The 19,332-nt window shown below is 43.2% G+C and overlaps 1 protein-coding gene across 1 annotated transcript in view; it reads left to right on the plus strand.

The window, feature by feature from the left end:
- Positions 1-4,185: 4,185 nt before the first annotated feature.
- The window catches only part of LOC102012694 (solute carrier organic anion transporter family member 5A1), a gene marked incomplete at its 3' end in the record, with an annotated part of 31,116 nt that continues 15,969 nt past the window's right edge, over positions 4,186-19,332 (plus strand). Inside the window, 2 exon segments of the mRNA XM_013518225.1 lie at positions 4,186-4,240; positions 18,733-18,931. Of these exon segments, the coding sequence (XP_013373679.1) occupies positions 18,831-18,931 (101 nt within the window).

The raw sequence follows: 19,332 nt of genomic DNA on the forward strand, positions 1-19,332 counted from the left end.
TTATTAACTAACAATAAATACTAAATGCAATTTTAAATTTCTTAATAGTTCTTTTTACCCTGGAGGCTATCTGTGGCTGGATACACAAAATGCTATGTCCCAGGGTCATTGAATTAATTCTTCTCTGTACGGCTGTGTCTGCTATGCTATGAAGTGTGTCGTAGTTTGTTTTCAGTTCTTCGGGGGCATAGTGATGTATTTTTATATTTTTAGGTTGGACTTGTATTGTAAATTACATAAAGCATTTATATGATTTGAAAATCAAAGCCCTGAAGCCAAGTGCCGGATTCCCTCCTGATTTCTTCCAGTTCCCTCCTTTCCGCATAAGAAGCCGTTTTGATTAGTTTATGCTTCTTATGTTTCATTTTGAACACAGACAGAAATATGTACACTGTATGTGTGATATGTCAGTATTTGTATTAGTATTTTCCTCTTTCTTATCCAAAGGTTGAGACGCTATGCTCTGCGCCATAGTAATAATGAGATTTTGCTCATTTTTTTAGCCTCGTAGTACTCAATTATATGGAAGAATCATAGCCTACCCCCGCTTTTTTTTTCTTTTTAGACAGGGTTTCACTATGCAGTTCAGACTGGCCTTGAACTTACTTTGTAGCCCAGTCTGGCCTTGAACTGGTGGCAATCCTCCTGCCTCAGCCTCCCGAATGCTGGGATTACAGGTGTGCACAGCCTTGTGGGCCAGTTCAGTCCCTTATAGACGGTCATTTGGTTTTTTCTATTATTTTATATGTAAGTAACTTCATACTGAATAAACAGTGCTCTAACATTTCTTTTCAACTAGTTTAATTGACCAGCACTCAACTGGGCTGCACCCTGCATGTTTGTCAGCTTGTTATTACCATCAAGGCTTACATGATAGGAAAGAGGTTGATCTAGATCACAGTTTTGGAGGCCTAAAGTCCACACAGCATGGTACGGGTTCTGGCTCCCTGGCAGATGGCAGAGGCTGGAGTGTTTGCCGAGGAGGAGTCATATCTTGAATTGGGAAGCAGAGAAAGTTGGGTGGGGCTGGGCTTGCTGCTTTTATAAAAACTCTCTTGCAAGAACTCACTCAGTGTCCAGTGAGAAATGCTTAATCCCTTTTGAGGTCTTGCCCTTAGGGACCTCTCACTGGGCCCTATCTTTTAGGAGTTCCACAGCTGGTAGTACTGTCCCCCTGCTGACCAGGCCTCTGACATACAGAGCCTTGGGGACGCACTCTAACCTTATCCAAACCACATCACCAGCAGAGATGCTTTTTGGGGCCATTGTTATACATTATCTAATACTCAGCTCTTGTCGTCCACCCACTCTGTCCCAGGGTAAGCATTTAGTCTCAGAGTGTTATAAAAATCAAAGAATTTTTGTGAAAACACTTTTTAAAATCTATGTAGCTTTTAGGAATGGAAATGATTTTTGTTTGTTTGTTTTTGTTTTTTTCTTGTACTAGGAATCGAACTCACGACCTTGCGCTTGCCAGGCAGGCCCTGTGCCGCTGAGCTCTTTCCTTTAAAATGAGCCCATGCCAGGCTGGCAAAACAGGTGAGCTTTATTAGGATTCCATGGTGAGCTAGGAACAGTGTTTTTAGTTTTTTAGTTTTTTAGTTTTTCTCCGGTACCGGGAACCGAACTTATGACCTTGCGCTTGCCAGGCAGGCGCTTTTGCCGCTGAGCTAAATCCCCAGCCCTAGGCACAGTGTTAGAGAGGACCTTCCTTTGCATCCTTCGCAGTCCTACAGTACTGCAGTGGAGGCCCTTCTCCCTCCATCACAGTGTTGACAAAAATGATGCATGCAGAGCCACACACCTGTATAAGATGCACACCTACCAACCCATAAAATAAGTCCATGTTATATAGATGGAACTGCTCCTCAGAAAAGCTCCTTGTGTTTTAAGAGTTTTATTGTGTTAATTCTCTAACTTTTTGTGGATTAAGTAAGATACACAGCACAGTAAATAAGAGGATCCGTCTTGGAGGCAGATAGATCATGTTGAAAGTTTCGCTGTGCCTCTCATCCATCATCCATCCACCCACCCATGTATGAATATTTATGAAGCTGCTGCTATGGCAATACGAGAACACTGATGGATCTCACCCTCAAGGACTCTCACACAATCTGGTGACCCTAGCAGGCTGCCTGTGACCCTGCACACATCCTAAACGTCTATGCGTATCACACCTTCCGAGGACTAAGCGAGAGAATGTCTATGGTGGGCTTAGCACAGTGCCTGAGGGTAAGCTATTAGTAGTAACCGTCATACCCACTTCAGAGATATTCTCAGGAAGAGGAATCTAGGGCAGACAAATAAGCCAGGACTTCGGACATGGCTAGTACTATATGGGAATCATCCATAGGAGAGGTTATCTGGAGAGGATGGATTTTAAGAGCAGGGAGAAAAATGGGTGGCTAACAGGATGTTCTATTTTCCAAATGAAAGAGAAGGAAAGATGCTTGATACAAAAGTGAGACGCTGACAGTGTATCTCATCTGAGCTGAAAGAGGTTCAGAGATAGAATATAAATGATAAGAATTCAGTTGCTTCAGGAGTGTGACGTGCGACCCCTGAAACTGATTTCAACTGAATCAGCATGAAGCTGGGGTTAAATCTTTGTATTTCTGATATTTTATGCTATTTTCCCACCCCAAACAAGGCTTCTGTTCATAACTCTTGGGTGGGGGGAGAAATTTTGAATGATTCTGTTTCAATCCAGAGGCCCCTTCAGAGCATTTTCACCAAAAGCACTATGTTTTGTTCACAGAGAAGGATTCACTTGTGAATTAAATTTGGGCCATGAAAGATTAGGGAGCTTTTCAAGAGGATGCAAAACCCAGGGGAAAGACGGAAGCATCTGGAGCAGGAGTAGGAGCGTTTCTGCACCATGGTCCTGGTTAGATGGTATCCAAGACACACCTCACAGACTTGAGGAAGGAATGAGTGAAAGTATGTGCATCTCTACAGTGAGCGACTAACCTAGATGGCCTTTTGCCATAGGTCAACTAACATATCCTACTATGCCTATCCCCAAGACCTCATAATCTTCTGATGTTTGTGAGCAACCTCCTTTTGTAGGCATTCGGTTAATCAATGTGTCAGCACTTTACCTTGGATATATGCAATCTGTTTTCTGACAGTTTAAATCATAGATAGATATGCAGACATAGGTTCTTCTTCTCCCTTGATACATAAGATAGAACTGAGGTTAGACTGCCATAACTTTCCCTTTTTTGTGTAGTACTATATGGAGTGAACTAGCTTGATGGTTACATTTCTACGTTTGAGAACAAAAGAATTTCTTACTGGGCATGGTCCCATTTTAGCAGGCCTTGGCCCTGTTACAGTGAGCTGGTCTCTAACTGCTTTGTTGTGAGCCAACATGCTGTAAGAGAAAGGTTATGGATTTTGGAGTCAGAAGTTCTGGGTTCAAGATCTGCCTCTGTCATTTATTATCTGTCTAATCTTGAGATGGTTTAGTTTCTCTGGTTTCTTTCCCTAGCTATGAAATGGAATTATCATAATTATTTTGGAGCATTACTGAAATTTTGTAAATTACGTACCAAAGCTGAGTGTGGTGGTGCACACTGTAATTTCAGCGCTTGGAAGGCTGAGGCAGAAGGACTGCAGTGAGTTTGAGGCCAGCCTGGGCTACACAGCAAGACCCTGTCTTAAAAAATAAACAACAACAAAAACAACAGCAAAATCACTTAACCAAGTGTAATGAATGCAGAAATATTCATTATTAATGGAAATGACCCTGGTTTCTCTCCATATTCATGAAATATCCCATCCACCATACAAGGACAGGAGAATCAGAATTACTGAAAGAGAAAAAAAGGTGAAAGTGGACAATGGAGTACAATATCTTAATTTTACAGATAAGTAAATAAAGGAAGAGGTAAGAGCACTCATGTCCTCACAGGTCCTGGGCTGGGGACGAATTGTTCTCGCTCCCAGCTGCTGTCACATTTCCCATTTCCTCAGAGGTGCTTTCTGTGAACTCATAAAAGTCACGTCCAGAGCGAATGAATATCTTGGCATTTAAGTACAGCGAGGGTGTGGTTACTACCCTGCAGGCAGGAGACGCCTTACTCTTCGCATCTGGATAATGAAACATGTGCTGAGACCTTGTTAGAAGCTGAAGCAATGTCCTTTTGTAACCGGAACCATCTCACGGCGGACCTCAAAACATTCACTTTGCTGCCAAGCTCGACTTCCTGTTGTGGCATTTTTCCATTGGATAAAGGTAGAATTCGGAGTTATTTGGAACTGTTACTGTTGAACCCCCTAGATTTGAGGGTAATGTTTAATTTTCAAGTCACTGTACCAAAATTCTTCATATACACACACACACACACAGTTGCAATGAAAAATATAATTTATGTTGCTCTTCCTTAAATTTGTTTAAAATGTAAATACTAAACTCTTGGAAATGCAACAAACTGAATAGATATTGCTGTAGTTTGGATCTAGAAGGTTCCCCACAGGCCAACTTGTGGAAAATTTGCTTGTTTCCCTGTTTGCGGCACCGTTGGGAGGTGAACTAACCTTGAGGAGGCGGGGCCTAAAGGAGGAAGTTGGGTAACTTGAAGAGATATTGGGACCTCAACCACTTCCTGCCTCTTTTTCAGTTCCTGGTTGCCATAAGGCAAATGAGCCTCCTCTGCCTGTGTTTCTACCATGATACACTGTGTTGCCACAGGCCCAAAGCAGCAGGGCCAGGAAACCATGGACTGTAGCTTCTGAAACCAAGAGCCAAAACAATCATTTCCTCTTTGTAAGTTGTTCATTTTAGGATTGTGCAGGCAAGAGGCCAACACAGAAACTCATACATTAAATGTAAATATCGAGTAAATACATATTGTACACTTTTAGGAATTGGGCATATATTGCTCTTTCTAAAACACATACCGAAATTTTAAACAAAGGATCACCTATTGATTTGGGAGGAAAAATGAAAGAGATATGATCTTCTTAGTTGGTATTTTTAAAAGTTTCAAACTCTTCCTTTCACTCTAAGTTCTTTTTCCTTTCTTGAGTGGTATAAGAAATAAGTGAATGAATTATTGGATATCAGAAATACCTTAGAAATATGTTTAATCTGTATTCAGACACTCATTAGTCACAATATGAAACTTATAAATGAAAATTGCCTTCTACGTAGAACAGAAAATAAAGTTAAATATTACATAAAACAAATTCACCTTTATAAAGCTTTAGCATAGCTGAAAATCAAGGTTCTGATCTTAGGCTATCGGTAGGTACTTTAGTAAGTTTATTTGCTTGTTTCTTGTGCGGATTAAACACAAGTATGATTAAACTTCAAAGAGCAATAATTTGATAAACAATATATATTTAATAGTCTTACATATTGTAGTTAAACTATGGATCAAGACTATTTAAAACCTAGTTAAACTCTGTATTTTCTGAATTTATTGGCACACTCACACCCACAAGCACACATGTTCATACAGTATATACATGCATAAACATATATAAATGCTTGCATACCTCCTCACATATGTTAACAAACTGTAGCATTTCTGTCTTGAAAACTTGAGTTTGTTTTAGGAGACAGTGTAACTAATTGGAAAAACAAGTAGAAGTTTTTTATTTTTAAATTTTTTTTATGTTTTAAAAAGAATAAAAAATAATAAAAAAACATGAGAAATGATACAGAATTTCACTAAACAAGATGGTAGGTGGTAGGCAGTGGTTGTTCTATTGCATATTGTTGTCTTCAGATTAGTTGTTCTGATTGCCAGATATAAACATGTAAAATTGGTAAAAAAAAAAAAATTGAAAAGAAAAAAAAAATTAAGCATTAACTTACTTCCTGGAGTAAGTTTCGGTTTTAAAAGGAGCAGTGCATTTGGAATTCAGGTGGCAGATTTCTTACTGCAGGCCTGAGAATATCAGACGTGTCTAGTTTTTGCTCTTTCAGCTTTGGTGGCGTATTTTAGTTTGCTTACCCATAAAATGGGGATGGGAAGTAATCACCGAGTGGCACAAGATTAAATATAAGTACTTTAAGACTTAAAGTACTCTATAAATGTATCGTGGTTGTTGTGTCATCCTTTGGCTTTCCCATGGTCTGTTTCCTTATCTGTATAAGCAGATAATGCCCATTCTCAGGCTTTTGTATCGATCAATTAAATAATTGATATGAATGTGCTTTGAAAAATCTATAAAAGTTTCCCTCGTATCAGTTTAGATTTTTGCTGCTAATTTTGAATAAAGTTGAAGTCAGCTCGCTGTGATATAAACACATTTAATCTTTTAATCACAGCATTTATTTTTTGGTATATTCCTCATGATGGAAGATAATAATATATAAGACCTTTTGAGATGCATTTTGAGTTTTCTGCTGCTTTAGGTGGAAAATGAGTTCAAAATGCTTTCTTAACTGGGGATGTAGCTCAGTGGTGGAGCACTTGCCTGGCATGTGTGAGGTCTTGAGTTCAATCCTCAGCACTGCCAAAAACCAAAAACCAAAAACTAAAAACCAAAACCCCCCAGACCAAACCAAACCAAAACAGAAAGGCAAGAGAAAATGCTTCCTCTTCTGAAATAAATAGAATTTTGAAGAAATGACTATAAAGGAAGTTTCCAGAAATAAAAATATTTTTTCTTTCATGTTTAAAATAAAATGAAGCACCTATTCTAGAGAAAACAAGTGGCTTGAATGATTGAGGAAACACACACACACACACACACACACAATTAGCAAACTTTTATATTTTCACTGTGTGATTATGGGAGCATAAGTCTCATACAAATGTAGAAAAAGCGTTAGATTTAGAATCAGAAGACTTGAGGCTCTAGGCCTTAGTCTAGCATTAACAATGTACTCATTTAATTTAAGTCACTCATCTTTGCAGAGTCTCATTTTTATTTTGTCATCTTTAAAAAAGAAGTTGAAAAAAAAAATAAAAAAGAAGTTGAAGAGATGATCTCTTGAGCTCCTGTGTGAAAACAGGTTTATAGGATTTTCGTTTGTTTGTTTTTTTGTTTTAGAGTATCGGAGACTGAGCACAGCTCAGGGCTGGTGTAGGATCTGTATCGCAATTGCTTCCAATTTCTGCTCCGTCATGAACTCCGGTCCTCATGGTCAAAGTGGAGGTCCAGCTATGTCATGCGGGTTCAAGTGGCAGAAGGAGAGCAAGTTGGAAGAGGGACATTACTTTGGCCAGAATTTATCAAGGGACCACAGTCCTAGCACGAGAGGCTGGGAAATGTAGTCTGCATTACAGGGAGCTATCACCCAAGCTATTGCTCTAGAATAGGAGTCTTAGCAAAGGCAGCCTGCTCCCTGTCTTTGTGCATACAATGTTAGAAAACAGTCATGCCCATTTGTTTGCACGTGTCCATGACTATTTTAACTCTGCACCCTCAAAAGTGAGTAGCTGTAACTGGCACTGCCTGGTCTGCAGCGTGGGAAATATTGTTATCGGCCCTTTATAAAACGTTGGCTGAGCCTTGCTCTAGAAGAGCACTCGCCACTTCTCCTTCTTATAATAGTGCCTTTCAGTTTCAGTTCAACTGTCTGCTCATCTCCAGCTTTGAGGTTAAAAATATCTTATGTGGCTTGTGCCCCACAGTCTTCATTTTGGTCAAGGGGAAAATGTGAAAAGTCTTAAGCTATCTTTGATGCTGCCAAAGCTTCCAGTGTGACTGCCGGGGCTGTCGGCGAACAGCGACCACCACGCCGTGGTTATTAGTCGGGGATACACGACATCGACCATTACGACTTTGTATTTTCTTCCTTTCCTCCTTCACATGAATAGAGTCCGAATAATAATGGGAAGAGTCTTTCAGGTGCTTTGCTGAGAAATTTAAGGACGGATCAGTTTGCTAAGGCACATTAGCTGTTTCCTGTCTGCTGCTTTCTGTACAGTAGTTAGTTTTTGTAGGGTTGATCAGTCCACTAACTTCTGAAACCTAACTCTCGTGGGCAGTAGGGTGGGTGCTCTTCGTAGATGCTCAGGCCATTAGGATACGAGAGTCATTTTCTGTTTATAAAACAATTTCATTGTCATAAAATTTATTTTGCAGATTTCATTATCTGGTGAATTATACATGGCCCTTGAAGCAAAATTACATCTGCAAGATGTAATCAGTAGCATACTAGTTAAGATTCTCACCCCCTCACAGCCAAAGTTTTTTTTTTTTTTTTTAACTTCCTCTGGCTTAAGCTATTTCATTTGGAAAAAAGCAGGCTGATTAATTCTGGGGGTTTCTTCTAGCTATAAAATTTTCTGAGCTTTATTATCCCAGGCTCCTAAGCTTTCTTTGAGGGAGAACAGTGTATAACTAGAGCACGATTTATTCACATAAATACTGCACTCCTCCTCCTTCAGGTGTTTGTTTAAATGACTCCTTCTCATTTAAAAATGCAGCTTCTCTTCCCAGTCTGATTTGTTTTCTTTGCTGAACATTTTTCTCTACAGTACTTTTTACCTTCTAACATTTGATAGGATTGCTTTCGTTACTGGTTTGTCTTTTTCTACACTAGATGGTCTACATGTCTCCAGAGCTTAGAACAGACCCTGGCGTGTAAATGTTTTCTGTGAGATTAAATAGATCTTAAAATCATATTTTTATAAGTTTTCTGAAAGTTGTGTTTAATAGCAAAACTGAATTTTAGTTCAACTACTGTTTAAATAGTTGGTTAAAAATTCAACATTGTAAAGGGCACTTATGGAAATGCCACAGGTAACATCAGACTTGATGATGAAAGAGTAGATACTTTTTTCCAAAGATCAGGAAAAAGACATGGGAATGCTTGCACGCTGCTGGTGCGAATGTCAAACCATACAGCCACTTTGGAAAACACTGGCGTTTCCTCAAACACGATCAGGGAATTTCAAGAGAAATGAAAATACCTGCCCACACAAAACTTGTACATGAATGTTCATAGCAGTATTATTCATAACAGCCAAAACATGGAAACAACCCAAAACTCCACCAACGGATGCATGGATAAATAAAGTGTGCTACGTAAACAAAGTGCAATATTATTATTTGTCCATAAGCGGGAATGAAAACCTGGTACATACTTCAGCAGGGACAAACTTTGAAAAAAATTATGCTGGGTTACGGAAGCCAGACATAATAGTGGATGAATTTACTTATATGAAACAGATACATTTATAGAGACAGAAAATAGATTAGTGAATGTCTGGGGGCTGGGATGGGTGAGGCGGGAGTTGGGAGGACAGGGCCATGGTAGCTCACTGGCACAGAGTTTCTTTTTGGGGTGAAGAAAATGTCCTAAAATTTTGGTAAAGTTTGCACGTTTCTGTGTGTATAATAAAAACTCCAAACTGTAAGGCTTAAGTAGGCATCTCGTGTGGTACTGTGTGTGGGTTATAGCTCAGCAAAGCTGTCAACTGAAGAAAAACAAAACTAAACGCTGTGTGTTCCAGTTGGTGCTTTATGTTATGAAACGCCTGACCTAGCTTCCCCTCTCTTCCCCTGGCAGTAGTAATATATTTTTTACCCTTTGAGATATAGGCACAGGTAAGGCGCAGATACGGGTGTAGATACAGGCACAGTTCTATTCAGGTGTTCTTCCTAAGCAGAACTGACAAATGAGATTTCATCAAATTAAAACGCTTTTGCACAGCAAAGGCAACGACAGCGCGAAGAGACGACCTACAGAATGGAAGAAACTTTGCCAGCTGCTCTTCCGACAGAAGGTGAACATCCAGAATACATGAACAACTCCAGAAACTCAACACCAAAACAACAATTATCCAATCAAGAAAAGGCCAGGAGAGCTGAACAGATACTTCTCACAAGGAGTAGTGTGTGGCCGAAAAGTATACGGAAAAAATGCTCAGCATCTTTAGCCATTAGGAAGATGCAGATCAGAGCTACACTGAGATTCCGTTTTGCCCCATCAGAATGACTGTCATCAAGGATTGAATTTCTACCCTGTTGATGGCAAGGTGAGGCAGTGCAGCCATAGTGGAAATTGGTATGAAAATTCTTCAAAAAACTAAAATAGACATACTATGTGACCCAGCTATACCACTCCTTGGTCTACCTCAGAAGAAATGAAAGTCAACATATTTTAGAGTTACCTGTATAGCACTGTTACTTTGGCATGAGTCGCAATACCCAAGATAGGAACCAGTCTGAGTGTCCATCAAAGGCTGAATAGATAAAGAAATGTGGCATGTATACACAATGGAGTATTATGCAGCCATAAAAAAGAACAAAATCATGTCATTTGCAAGAAAATTTACAGAGAAAATTTACGGAGCTAGAGATCTTCTTCTGGACAAAATAAGCCAGACTTGGAAAGATGAGTGTCACATGTGTTCTTACATATGTGGCATCTAGAGAAAAAAAAAAAGACAGAAGTGGTAGGGAGATTGCTGCACTGGAGAAGAGGAAGGGACCGGGAGGAGCAGGGGCGGGCAGATAGGATTAAAGTGCATTATACGCTCGCATGAAAATGACACAGCCGAGGCCAGCATTCTGTACGAGTAATGTGCACTAATAGAAATAAAGTAAGAAAAATTTCCTCCCCAGCTTGGCAAAAAAGAATTAATAGATTTGTGAAGATTAAAAGCGCTACCCGGCCACCTGGAAGGTGAGGACCCTCGAACGGGCAGAACTGCGATGTGCACACGTTTGTCTCCAGTATTTTTTTTTTTTTTTTCCAGATGAATAGGTTAAGAAAACCTGCTTGTTTCCTCCCAGGGGAAGGATAGCTCTGTCAGGGTTTTGCAGCTCAGCTATGAGCGGGTGTGATGAGGGTCAACTTTCTCCGTGGGAAAGCTCCGAGAGCTGCTGGATTTGGAAACAATGGACAGAGGGGAAGTCGGAAGCTGCTGACAGAAAAGGGATCTCGCAGGGCCTCCAAAGGGGGCTCCGCGTTTGGCTGGGGCCGCACGTCTGTGGGCTTTGCCTCTCAGAATAGAAACTAAGCGCAGTATCTTGACTGCCAAGGTCTTCGTCTGAGGCCCGTGTCAATCTCTAATAGGGTTCCACGCCATCATCCTCCTGCGCAATTTCCTCTACAAAAGGCCTCTCCTGTCCCCTCTCCTCCGCCACGTTTTGCAACTTGCTTAAAATTTCACCTTCGCTTTCCCAGAGGGGGTGGTAAACACTGACGTTTGCATTTCATCACTGTAGGCTGTTTTGGACCTCTGTGGTTTTATTGCCTGGATGCGGACAATTCTTCTTGGTTTGCTGGGCATAAAAATGAAATATTAATTTGCTTTGATTGTTGGAGTCGCTTTCCTGATGCAGCTCGGCATCGGCGCTGATGCGTTATTTCAGCCAGAGCCTGGCAGAAGCCTGGAATGAAAGGCATGTTTGTTTTCTCTGTTGATGTTCGTCTTTATTACCTTGCCTTCAGCACTCCCAAGACTTTGAATCCCGCAGACTGGGTTCTCACATTTCTCCCCTCTGCAGCGGCTCCCTGTGTTGGCAAAGAGTTGGAGATAGCACTGTTATGGGTGAATGGGACCCGCGGGGCCTAAGAGGAGGAAAATTTGGGCTTAATGTAGATCTCTGCACGTGAAAGTCATTCAGGCCGGAGTTTTGAGAAGCTGCTATTCCTTTGAAACCCTTTACAGTATTAATTTCAGCACGGTCACCCTAGAAACTCGAGTCTTCTCTGTTAGTTAGCGGCAAGTGGTCCCATGTGGACCTCATGGTGGTGGTCCTCAGGTCCTCAGCAGGAAGCTGAGGTTGGGAGTCTACTCCTAACACTGCCTCCTGTGAGTGAGGCTCAAGAGGGGAAGGCTCTCGCCGGCCGTTCCGCAGCAGGGCTGTGTTGGGCTACCTGCTCTGCCGGCTTTCCTGCCGCAGGAGAATTCCTAAGACAACTTCTCCAAGCTCTTCACACTGTGTCTGCAGGCTTCTCTGGGTGTCCTGGGACCAGGAACTGCGACGCGCCCAGCTCCCGGCCAGCAGATATGGGCTGCCTGCCCTAGTCCATGGTTGAGTTGGGTTTGAAGTCATGTTTGAAATATTCTAGATTTAAAGATAAAGCTTGTTTTCTGTCTTAAAACAGAAACCAAATTCAAGAAAAAAATTCATAAATTAATTCTAATGATAGCACCCAAGTTCGTCGAGAAAGGATTTCTGAGATTTTCCCACAGCAGTAAGATGGAATTGTATGAAAAAGAGATATCACTTTTTTGCTTTGTGGACTTATGTACGGTTTGCAAGAATGTGTACTTAGCAAGCCATCTGTTCTTAGGACGTTTAAAATTTTCTAGCGTCAAGATTTGGATTTCAAAAATGTTCTTTTTGGTTGTTCCCCTCTGACAGTAATTGATACTTCCTACCAGAAAATGTTTGCAAAAGAAGTGGAAATAGAATAATTTACCCCGGTTCACAGGAAAATATTTATTTTGTATCATAACGTTGGAAGCATAGGCTTTAGAAAAACTGAATAAATTTGAATTCATTTTCCTGATCTGTCACTCATTAGCTGTGACGTGGAGAGCATGGTGTGTTCCTGCCAATCTAAGACACCATTGGTGGTAAAATGCCCCATAATTTTGAGTCACAGTGAAAGAAAAACGCTTCTAATTAGACTATGATATAAGGTTAAGTTACTGTTTTGGTTGTTTTTTTGGTATCGGGAATTGAACTCATGACCTTGTGCTTGCCAGTCAGGTGCTGGGCCGCTGAGCTACATCCCCGGCCCAAGTTACTGTTGATTGTAAGACATCTTTTGATTTCAGAGCATCAGGATCCATAAAATGTTGAGAATGAGTTAACTATATGAGAGTAGTTATCACAGTGCCCGGCGCATACTCAGTAGCGTGCGTGCGTGCGTGTCTGTGTGTACTGAGAACTGAAACCAGGGCCTTCACACTGAGGTACATCTGCAGCCCTTTTTTAGTTTAGGTTTTTTTTTTTTTTTTTTTTCTCTTTTTGAGACAGGGTCTCACTACACAGTTCAGGCTGGCCTTGAGCTCACTTTGTAGCCCAGGCTGGTCTCGAGCTTGCAATGATCCTCCTGCCTCAGCCTCCCGAGTGCTGGGATTATAGGCATGTGCCACCACACGGGGCACCTACAACACTGCTGATAATAAATGAGTTTGCTGACTTTGTCCCCCACCTTCAGCTCAAGGTTTTCTTGAGCTCCCGATCATATGTTAGGTTTAGGTGTATTTTATGTATTTATTTACAGGACATAATGTCTACATATTGACAAAAGTTGGAGGAAAGAGGAAAATAACTTTATTAAGGCAAGTGATACTGTGACTGAGGGTAAGAAGCTTCATCACGTAGTGTTACAGGGTAATACTGCTTGACATAGGAGAGAGGAAGTAGGACAGCTAAGATGTCAGTTTCCTTGGATAAATGAGAGAAAGGTTTCTGCCTGAAAGGTAGCAAGGTATTCCCAGACTTTTTAACAAACCAGAATATTTCGTTTTGTCAACAGTGCTGCAGTGAGTTCTTTAGATTATGATATATGCACACAGCTGAATAAGAACACAGAGTAGCTAAATGTCAAAGGTTTATCTATTAAAAAACATGTCGAAGTTTACATTGGGCCACTAATTGATTGCTTAAAATGAAATCTTACAGATTAAATAGTGCATAGAAATTTACCTAATTATAATTCTAACCTGTATGTGCGAATGTGGAGCTCATTGATATTAGGCAGATAACAGTGACATCCATCCTAGTTAAGTGGCCCACGTTTACTGAGTGTATGCGTGGGTCAGACACTGCTGTAAACTCCTCCCCTGGCTAACTCACGTGATCCTAACAGTCGCATGAGGACATTTTACGGAGGAGAGGATCTGAGTCCTGCGAATGATCAGTAACTTGCCTGAAGCCTTGCAGCTCCTGAGTGGCCGAGCTCAGTTTTGAACTCAGGCTCCAGCGCCCCCCTCCCTTCTTTTTGAACCTGTGTCCCTTAGATATCTGGGATTGCATTGACCTCGGTCTTTTAGCCCCGGTTCCTCACACCTGGAGACTCTGGATTCGGCATAGCAGTCCTACTTTTCCACACTCGGTCTCTCTTGCCCTGTCCCTCAGACATGTCCGTGTTACCCTAGGGCACCAGGCAATGCCCACTATCCCCCCACCGGTCCCCTGGGACTGCCACAGCCCGGCCAGTCGTGGCCCTTGGGGTTGGGAGAGGGAGCCGCAGCTCGGAGCAGGAGTCAGGACTGAGGGAGGAGGAGGGCAGCAGCCAGACGGTACCTTCTGGCTGAGGGCCGTCCTTCATGCGTCCCCATCCTCACACGGTGGGGCCGGGGGGCTGGGTGGAGACATGGTGGGTGGAGAAGCTGACTCGGGCCTGCAGAGGGTCGCCCCAAACTGCCTGGCTGGCTTACCGGAGCAGGGGGCGTTGAGAGAGGGCAGTGAGAAGGTTCTCCTGTCCCACCCGCTCCCCACACTGCTCTCCAGCACCAAATCTCGCCCGCCCATCCCAGGAAGGTAACTTCCTCCAAGCCAGACACCGGCCCCTCACGCTGCACGCATGGGAGGGGTACACATGAGCGTGAATCAACGGTCGGGCCTTTCTGGGGGTGTTGTGTTGCTGTTTCTTGTTTTGTTTTGGGGAGTACATGCAATTTATTTGTTTTTGTTTTTTTTGTTTTGTTTTGTTTTTCTTCCGGTACCAGGAATCAAACTCACGACCTCGCGCTTGCCAGGCAGGCGCTGTGCCACTGAGCTAAATCCCCAGCCCCTAGTACATGCATTTTAGATGACGGGGGACACTGGGGGAAAACGTTAATGGGTTTGGTGCTTGATGTATCTGCACATTTACTGATGGCACATTTTGTTTTTAAGAGCTGAACACTAATTAAGATGCTTAGTCAAATAAATTATCCTGGCTTTTAGGTATGACCCAGTTTCTAGAATAAGGATTTAGGGCTTTTTTTAAAAAAAATCTCTTACCTGAGGGTCTAGCATAGCACATGCCGCTCCATAAATTGTTCAGCGGAAGTAGGAGTTTTATGAATGGACCATTTTCATTCTAAAGGTAAAGCTTGGCTTCTCTAATCACATGGAGAGCTTGTGTGCTTTGCTTTAATGAGGAAGATACGTCCCTAACTGGCTTCCTTTTCTCTGAGCGGCACTCAGTTTAGCTGTAAGACCCCAGGGCCCTGTGGGCTGTGAGGGGCTGCTGCGGCTCTGTGGACGGCTCGCTCTCTCTGTCTGTTTCCCTCCTTTCCCCTCTCTATAGGGCAAGTCCCCGCTCTGAGTCTTCAACTTCCTCCTGTGTAAAAGGGCCTCTCGTGATTTCAGGAGGCTCTGATGGGAATTACAAAGTGAGCGCTGGCTGTCAGGCAAGGCTCTCGATTTCAGAGTTCTGTCCTCTGGTGCCCTTCCTGGCGGTTGTTGAGCATGTTGGAACAAACCGTCCTTCAGGGTGCGCTGAAGCAGCTGCTGAATTGTGGTGTCTGGTGTCGCCGGACCCAGGGCTCCCATCTGCTGAGCTTACGATCTATTCCTGTCTAGCGCTTGCCTGTCTTTCTCGCCACAGTTATGCCAACCCTCGGCCTCATGGAAAGTTCTCAGTATCCCTTCCCACTAAGGGTTGGTTTTGTTTTCAGTTGCACAGAACACACTCTTCTGCCCAAACCCAAGCTAAAATATGAATCTACAGCACGTTATCAATTTCCAAAGGAAAAATGCTGGAAGGAAAGATGCCAGAATGTAAGCAGTGCGCTTTTATTTCTTACTTTTTTCTGCTTTTCACATGTTTGGTTACAACATGATCACATTATGTTTCTAAAGTAATGGAAAATTAACCAAGCAGGAAAACAGGGTTACGGACCCCTGCGCCCCTCTTACTCCGTTCTGGCTTGGATGAGGCCTCCTCCAGGGTGCAGCTGACATCTGCGCTGCTGATCCCACATCCTGCTGACTTCTCAAGGATCTTGCGTTGTCATTGGCTGTCGCTCCCCTCCATGTTCAACCTCACTCCGTTTTGTCTAGTGCCCTCCATATATAAATCTGCCGAAGTCCTCTCTGCATCTTAGCAAAAGCAGACAAGTCTCCCCCAAGCCCCGTTGAGGCTCCTCTTTCACCCTAGACTGTGCCCGCGTTCTTATACCCAGAGTTCCTGAAAGAGCGGTCTGCCTTCCCAGGCTGCCGACTGCCGGGCACGGCTCCCACACCGCAGTCTGCCCTTCCTGTGCCCTGAGACTGCTCTTGCCGATGTCTCCAGTGACACGATGGCCTCCTTTCAGCCTTTCCTGTTGGATTCCTTTGCCATTTGACATCACCGACGCCTTCCCCTTGAAACTATCTCTCCTTGGCTTTTGATGGCACAGCTGTAACACTGTCACTGCCGTTTGTAACATGCGCCATGGCTCTGTGCCGTGTCCACTTACAGAGAGCGCCTGTGATCCTCCTTCAGGCGGGGAAGGGGACAGCTCATGGGAGAGGGAAGACACCGGGCCTAGAGAGTTTCACAGTCTTGTGCAAGATCACACAACTATTTTCAGAACCCAAACCCCAAGTTTTGTCCCGTTATGACATTTCTCCTTTCTAGAGCTCCTCTTGCGGGTGGAGCTGCTTTCAGTTTCCTCGAAGGGCTCTTCCTTTCTGCCACCCCATTAACTCTGGTGCTCTTACTATGAGCCCTCTTACAACCTCCTGTCTCTGCCACGAGCTCAGCTACAGGCTACATGTCCCCCAGCCCAGCTCGTGCCCCACACACAGGGCAGCAGTGTGAAGCATTTCTCCCTGATTGTCCTGCAGGCCCTTCACAGCCAACATGCCCACGATGGAGACCACTGAGACGCCTCACGTTCCGGATCCCAGCCCTGTCCGGGTGTTGTGCGCTAGATTCGTCCATGGTCCTTGTCGGATTCATTGTGCTGTTGGAGCCGAGCTTGTGATGGTTTCCCAGCATCTTTGCAGTTACCCTCCTGAGCTCTCCCTGACTACTATTTCACCTGTCTAAACTCTTGCTTCTCACTGTGAGAACGATCTTCAAAATACACAGCTCCCATGTCCGACCCAGCACAAGACGCTCCAGTGGCCTCCCATGGGCCAGAGATCCCATCTGAGCTGCTTTTCATGCTCTCTCGTGCTCTCAGTCTTCTCAGTCCTTGACCCCATATCCCACCGTGGTCTAGCAGCTTGTGTTCCACACTCGGCCTGCTTCGAGTCCTCAGTCCTGTCATCTCCTGCTTCTCTGAGGGTGTTCGCACTGTACGGAATGTTTTCTCTCTGCCTGTCCACTGGGCAGGTCCTGTCTCATTTGCTGAGGGTCACTTCCAGTGTTGCCACCGTGAAAAGCCCTGCTTGATTTATTCTGGGGGAGACTCTGGTGCCTCTTTTCCCGTATTCTCTCTGCACTTTGTATAGTTCTTGTATTGAATTCTAATTTTCTATTAACCTCTGTATTTCTCTTTTAGATTGTAATGTTCTTGGGGTAGATTGTAAGTTCTTGTGACTACTTATTTATTTTTGGCCGGGAAACATCACATACTTGGAAGTATCTTAACCAAAACTGAGAAATAAGAAATAAATATAAAGGAAACACTTGTAGCTTGTTTGCGGGGGGCATAACAGCATACACTGGCATAGACAGAGTGGCTTATAAGCAAGAGATATGTGTCTGTTATAGCGCTGGAGGCTGGGAACCCAAGACCAAAGCAAGACTGACTTAGTGTCTGGTGAGATGCCGATACTTCATAGAGGACACCTTCCATGGTCTCAGATGGCAGGAGGGGAGAGAAAGCTCTCTGACCTCATTTATTGGGGCACTAATCCCATTCTTGTGGCCTCCACCTTTGTGATTTAATCAGGTCAAAAGCCCTGACCTCATACTACTCTGATATTGGGTGAGAACTTTAACGTGAACATGGGGGGGCACACATTCTGACCGTGGTAGCAACAATTCCCCAGATTATGGAATGGAGTAATTTCAGTGCCAAAGGTATCTCATCTGACCCCACTCCTCCTACCACCCCTTGGCATTTGTGGCAGTTACTTCCTGTGTTTTCATCAGAGCTGTATATGCATTCTTAAACATTATGGTTTAGTTTTACAGTTTCTTCAATTCAGTGCAGGTGCAAACGTGTGTATTCTGTTGCCTTTTATTTCTTGCATCCAACATTCTTTGTAAGATTCATCCACATACTTTTATATGTTATGCTGTGTCCCTTGGATTGCTGTATAGTAGTACTCTACTGTATGAATATATTACACATAACGTGTGTGCTAATGGACATTTGGTTTATTTACAGTTTGGTGGTCTTACGATGCTTCAAATATCTTGTACACCTCCTTGGGTACCCGTGTGCATGCGTTTCCTCAGGGTACAGAGCCAGGGATGCAGTTGCCTGTTACAGGTGTATATATCTTGGTTCTTGGATGCAGTTGCCTGTTACAGGTGTATATATCTTGGTTCTTTTTTTTTTTTTTTGGTCCTGGGAATAGAACTCATGACCTCAGGCTTGCCAGGCAAGCGCTTATGCCGCTGAGCTACATCCCCGGTCTCTGTATATCTTCAACTCTACCGAATGACAACAAGCTCACTTGTAATAGGTTGTTTGTTTTTGTTTTATTACTTTGGAAAAAAAATGTAATACATTTGACTATGAGTTTTGTTAATTGTACCCCTTCAAAATAATATACTAGAAGGTCACACACTGAAGATTTATTGATTACAGAATTTTTTATTCTTTTCCTTACTACTAGTGAGCAAGTAGAAACCGAATAATTAGAAAAGATAAATGATGATCTGCAGCAGTTCGAATGAACCCTCTCCCCTCTCCCCTCCAGGTGTTATTATCGTCCCCAGTGCTGGTGTTGGAATTGTCCTGGGAGGCTACATTATAAAAAAACTGAAACTTGGTGCAAGAGAATCTGCAAAACTAGCCATGATCTGCAGTGGTGTGTCTTTACTGTGCTTTTCAACCCTGTTCATTGTTGGATGTGAAAGCATTAATCTAGGGGGCATAAACATCCCGTATACGACAGGGTAAGTACGTCTGAAGGCTACCCCCGCCAGCCTGCGGAAATGCGAAGTGCTCTATCCGGCCCTGCGCACCCCTGTGTGCGCATGCTCCCGGGTCGGGCCCCGCCCCTCCCTCCAGCCGTTCTTCTGTGTGGCGCTGTCTCTCAGTGAGCCCGCACTCCTGGAGGGCAGAGGCCACCGTCTCTGCTTGGCCTTTGTCCCTTTTCATCTTCACAGAGTGACTTCTGTAGCGACTTGATTGCAGAAGACAAGGAAAGAATGCTGATCGGATTAATGAAAATTGTCCTTTTTTTTTTACCATCGAATGAGTAATATGTTCACATAGCTTAAAAACATGGAATTCAGTGGACGTGCAATGTATAGTCAAAAGCCTTGATGGTCTCCATTCACTTACTTTCCACTTT

Source organism: Chinchilla lanigera, unplaced genomic scaffold (assembly GCF_000276665.1).
Source record: "Chinchilla lanigera isolate Chin_1 unplaced genomic scaffold, ChiLan1.0 scaffold00043, whole genome shotgun sequence".
In the NCBI taxonomy this organism is placed as follows: domain Eukaryota; kingdom Metazoa; phylum Chordata; class Mammalia; order Rodentia; family Chinchillidae; genus Chinchilla; species Chinchilla lanigera.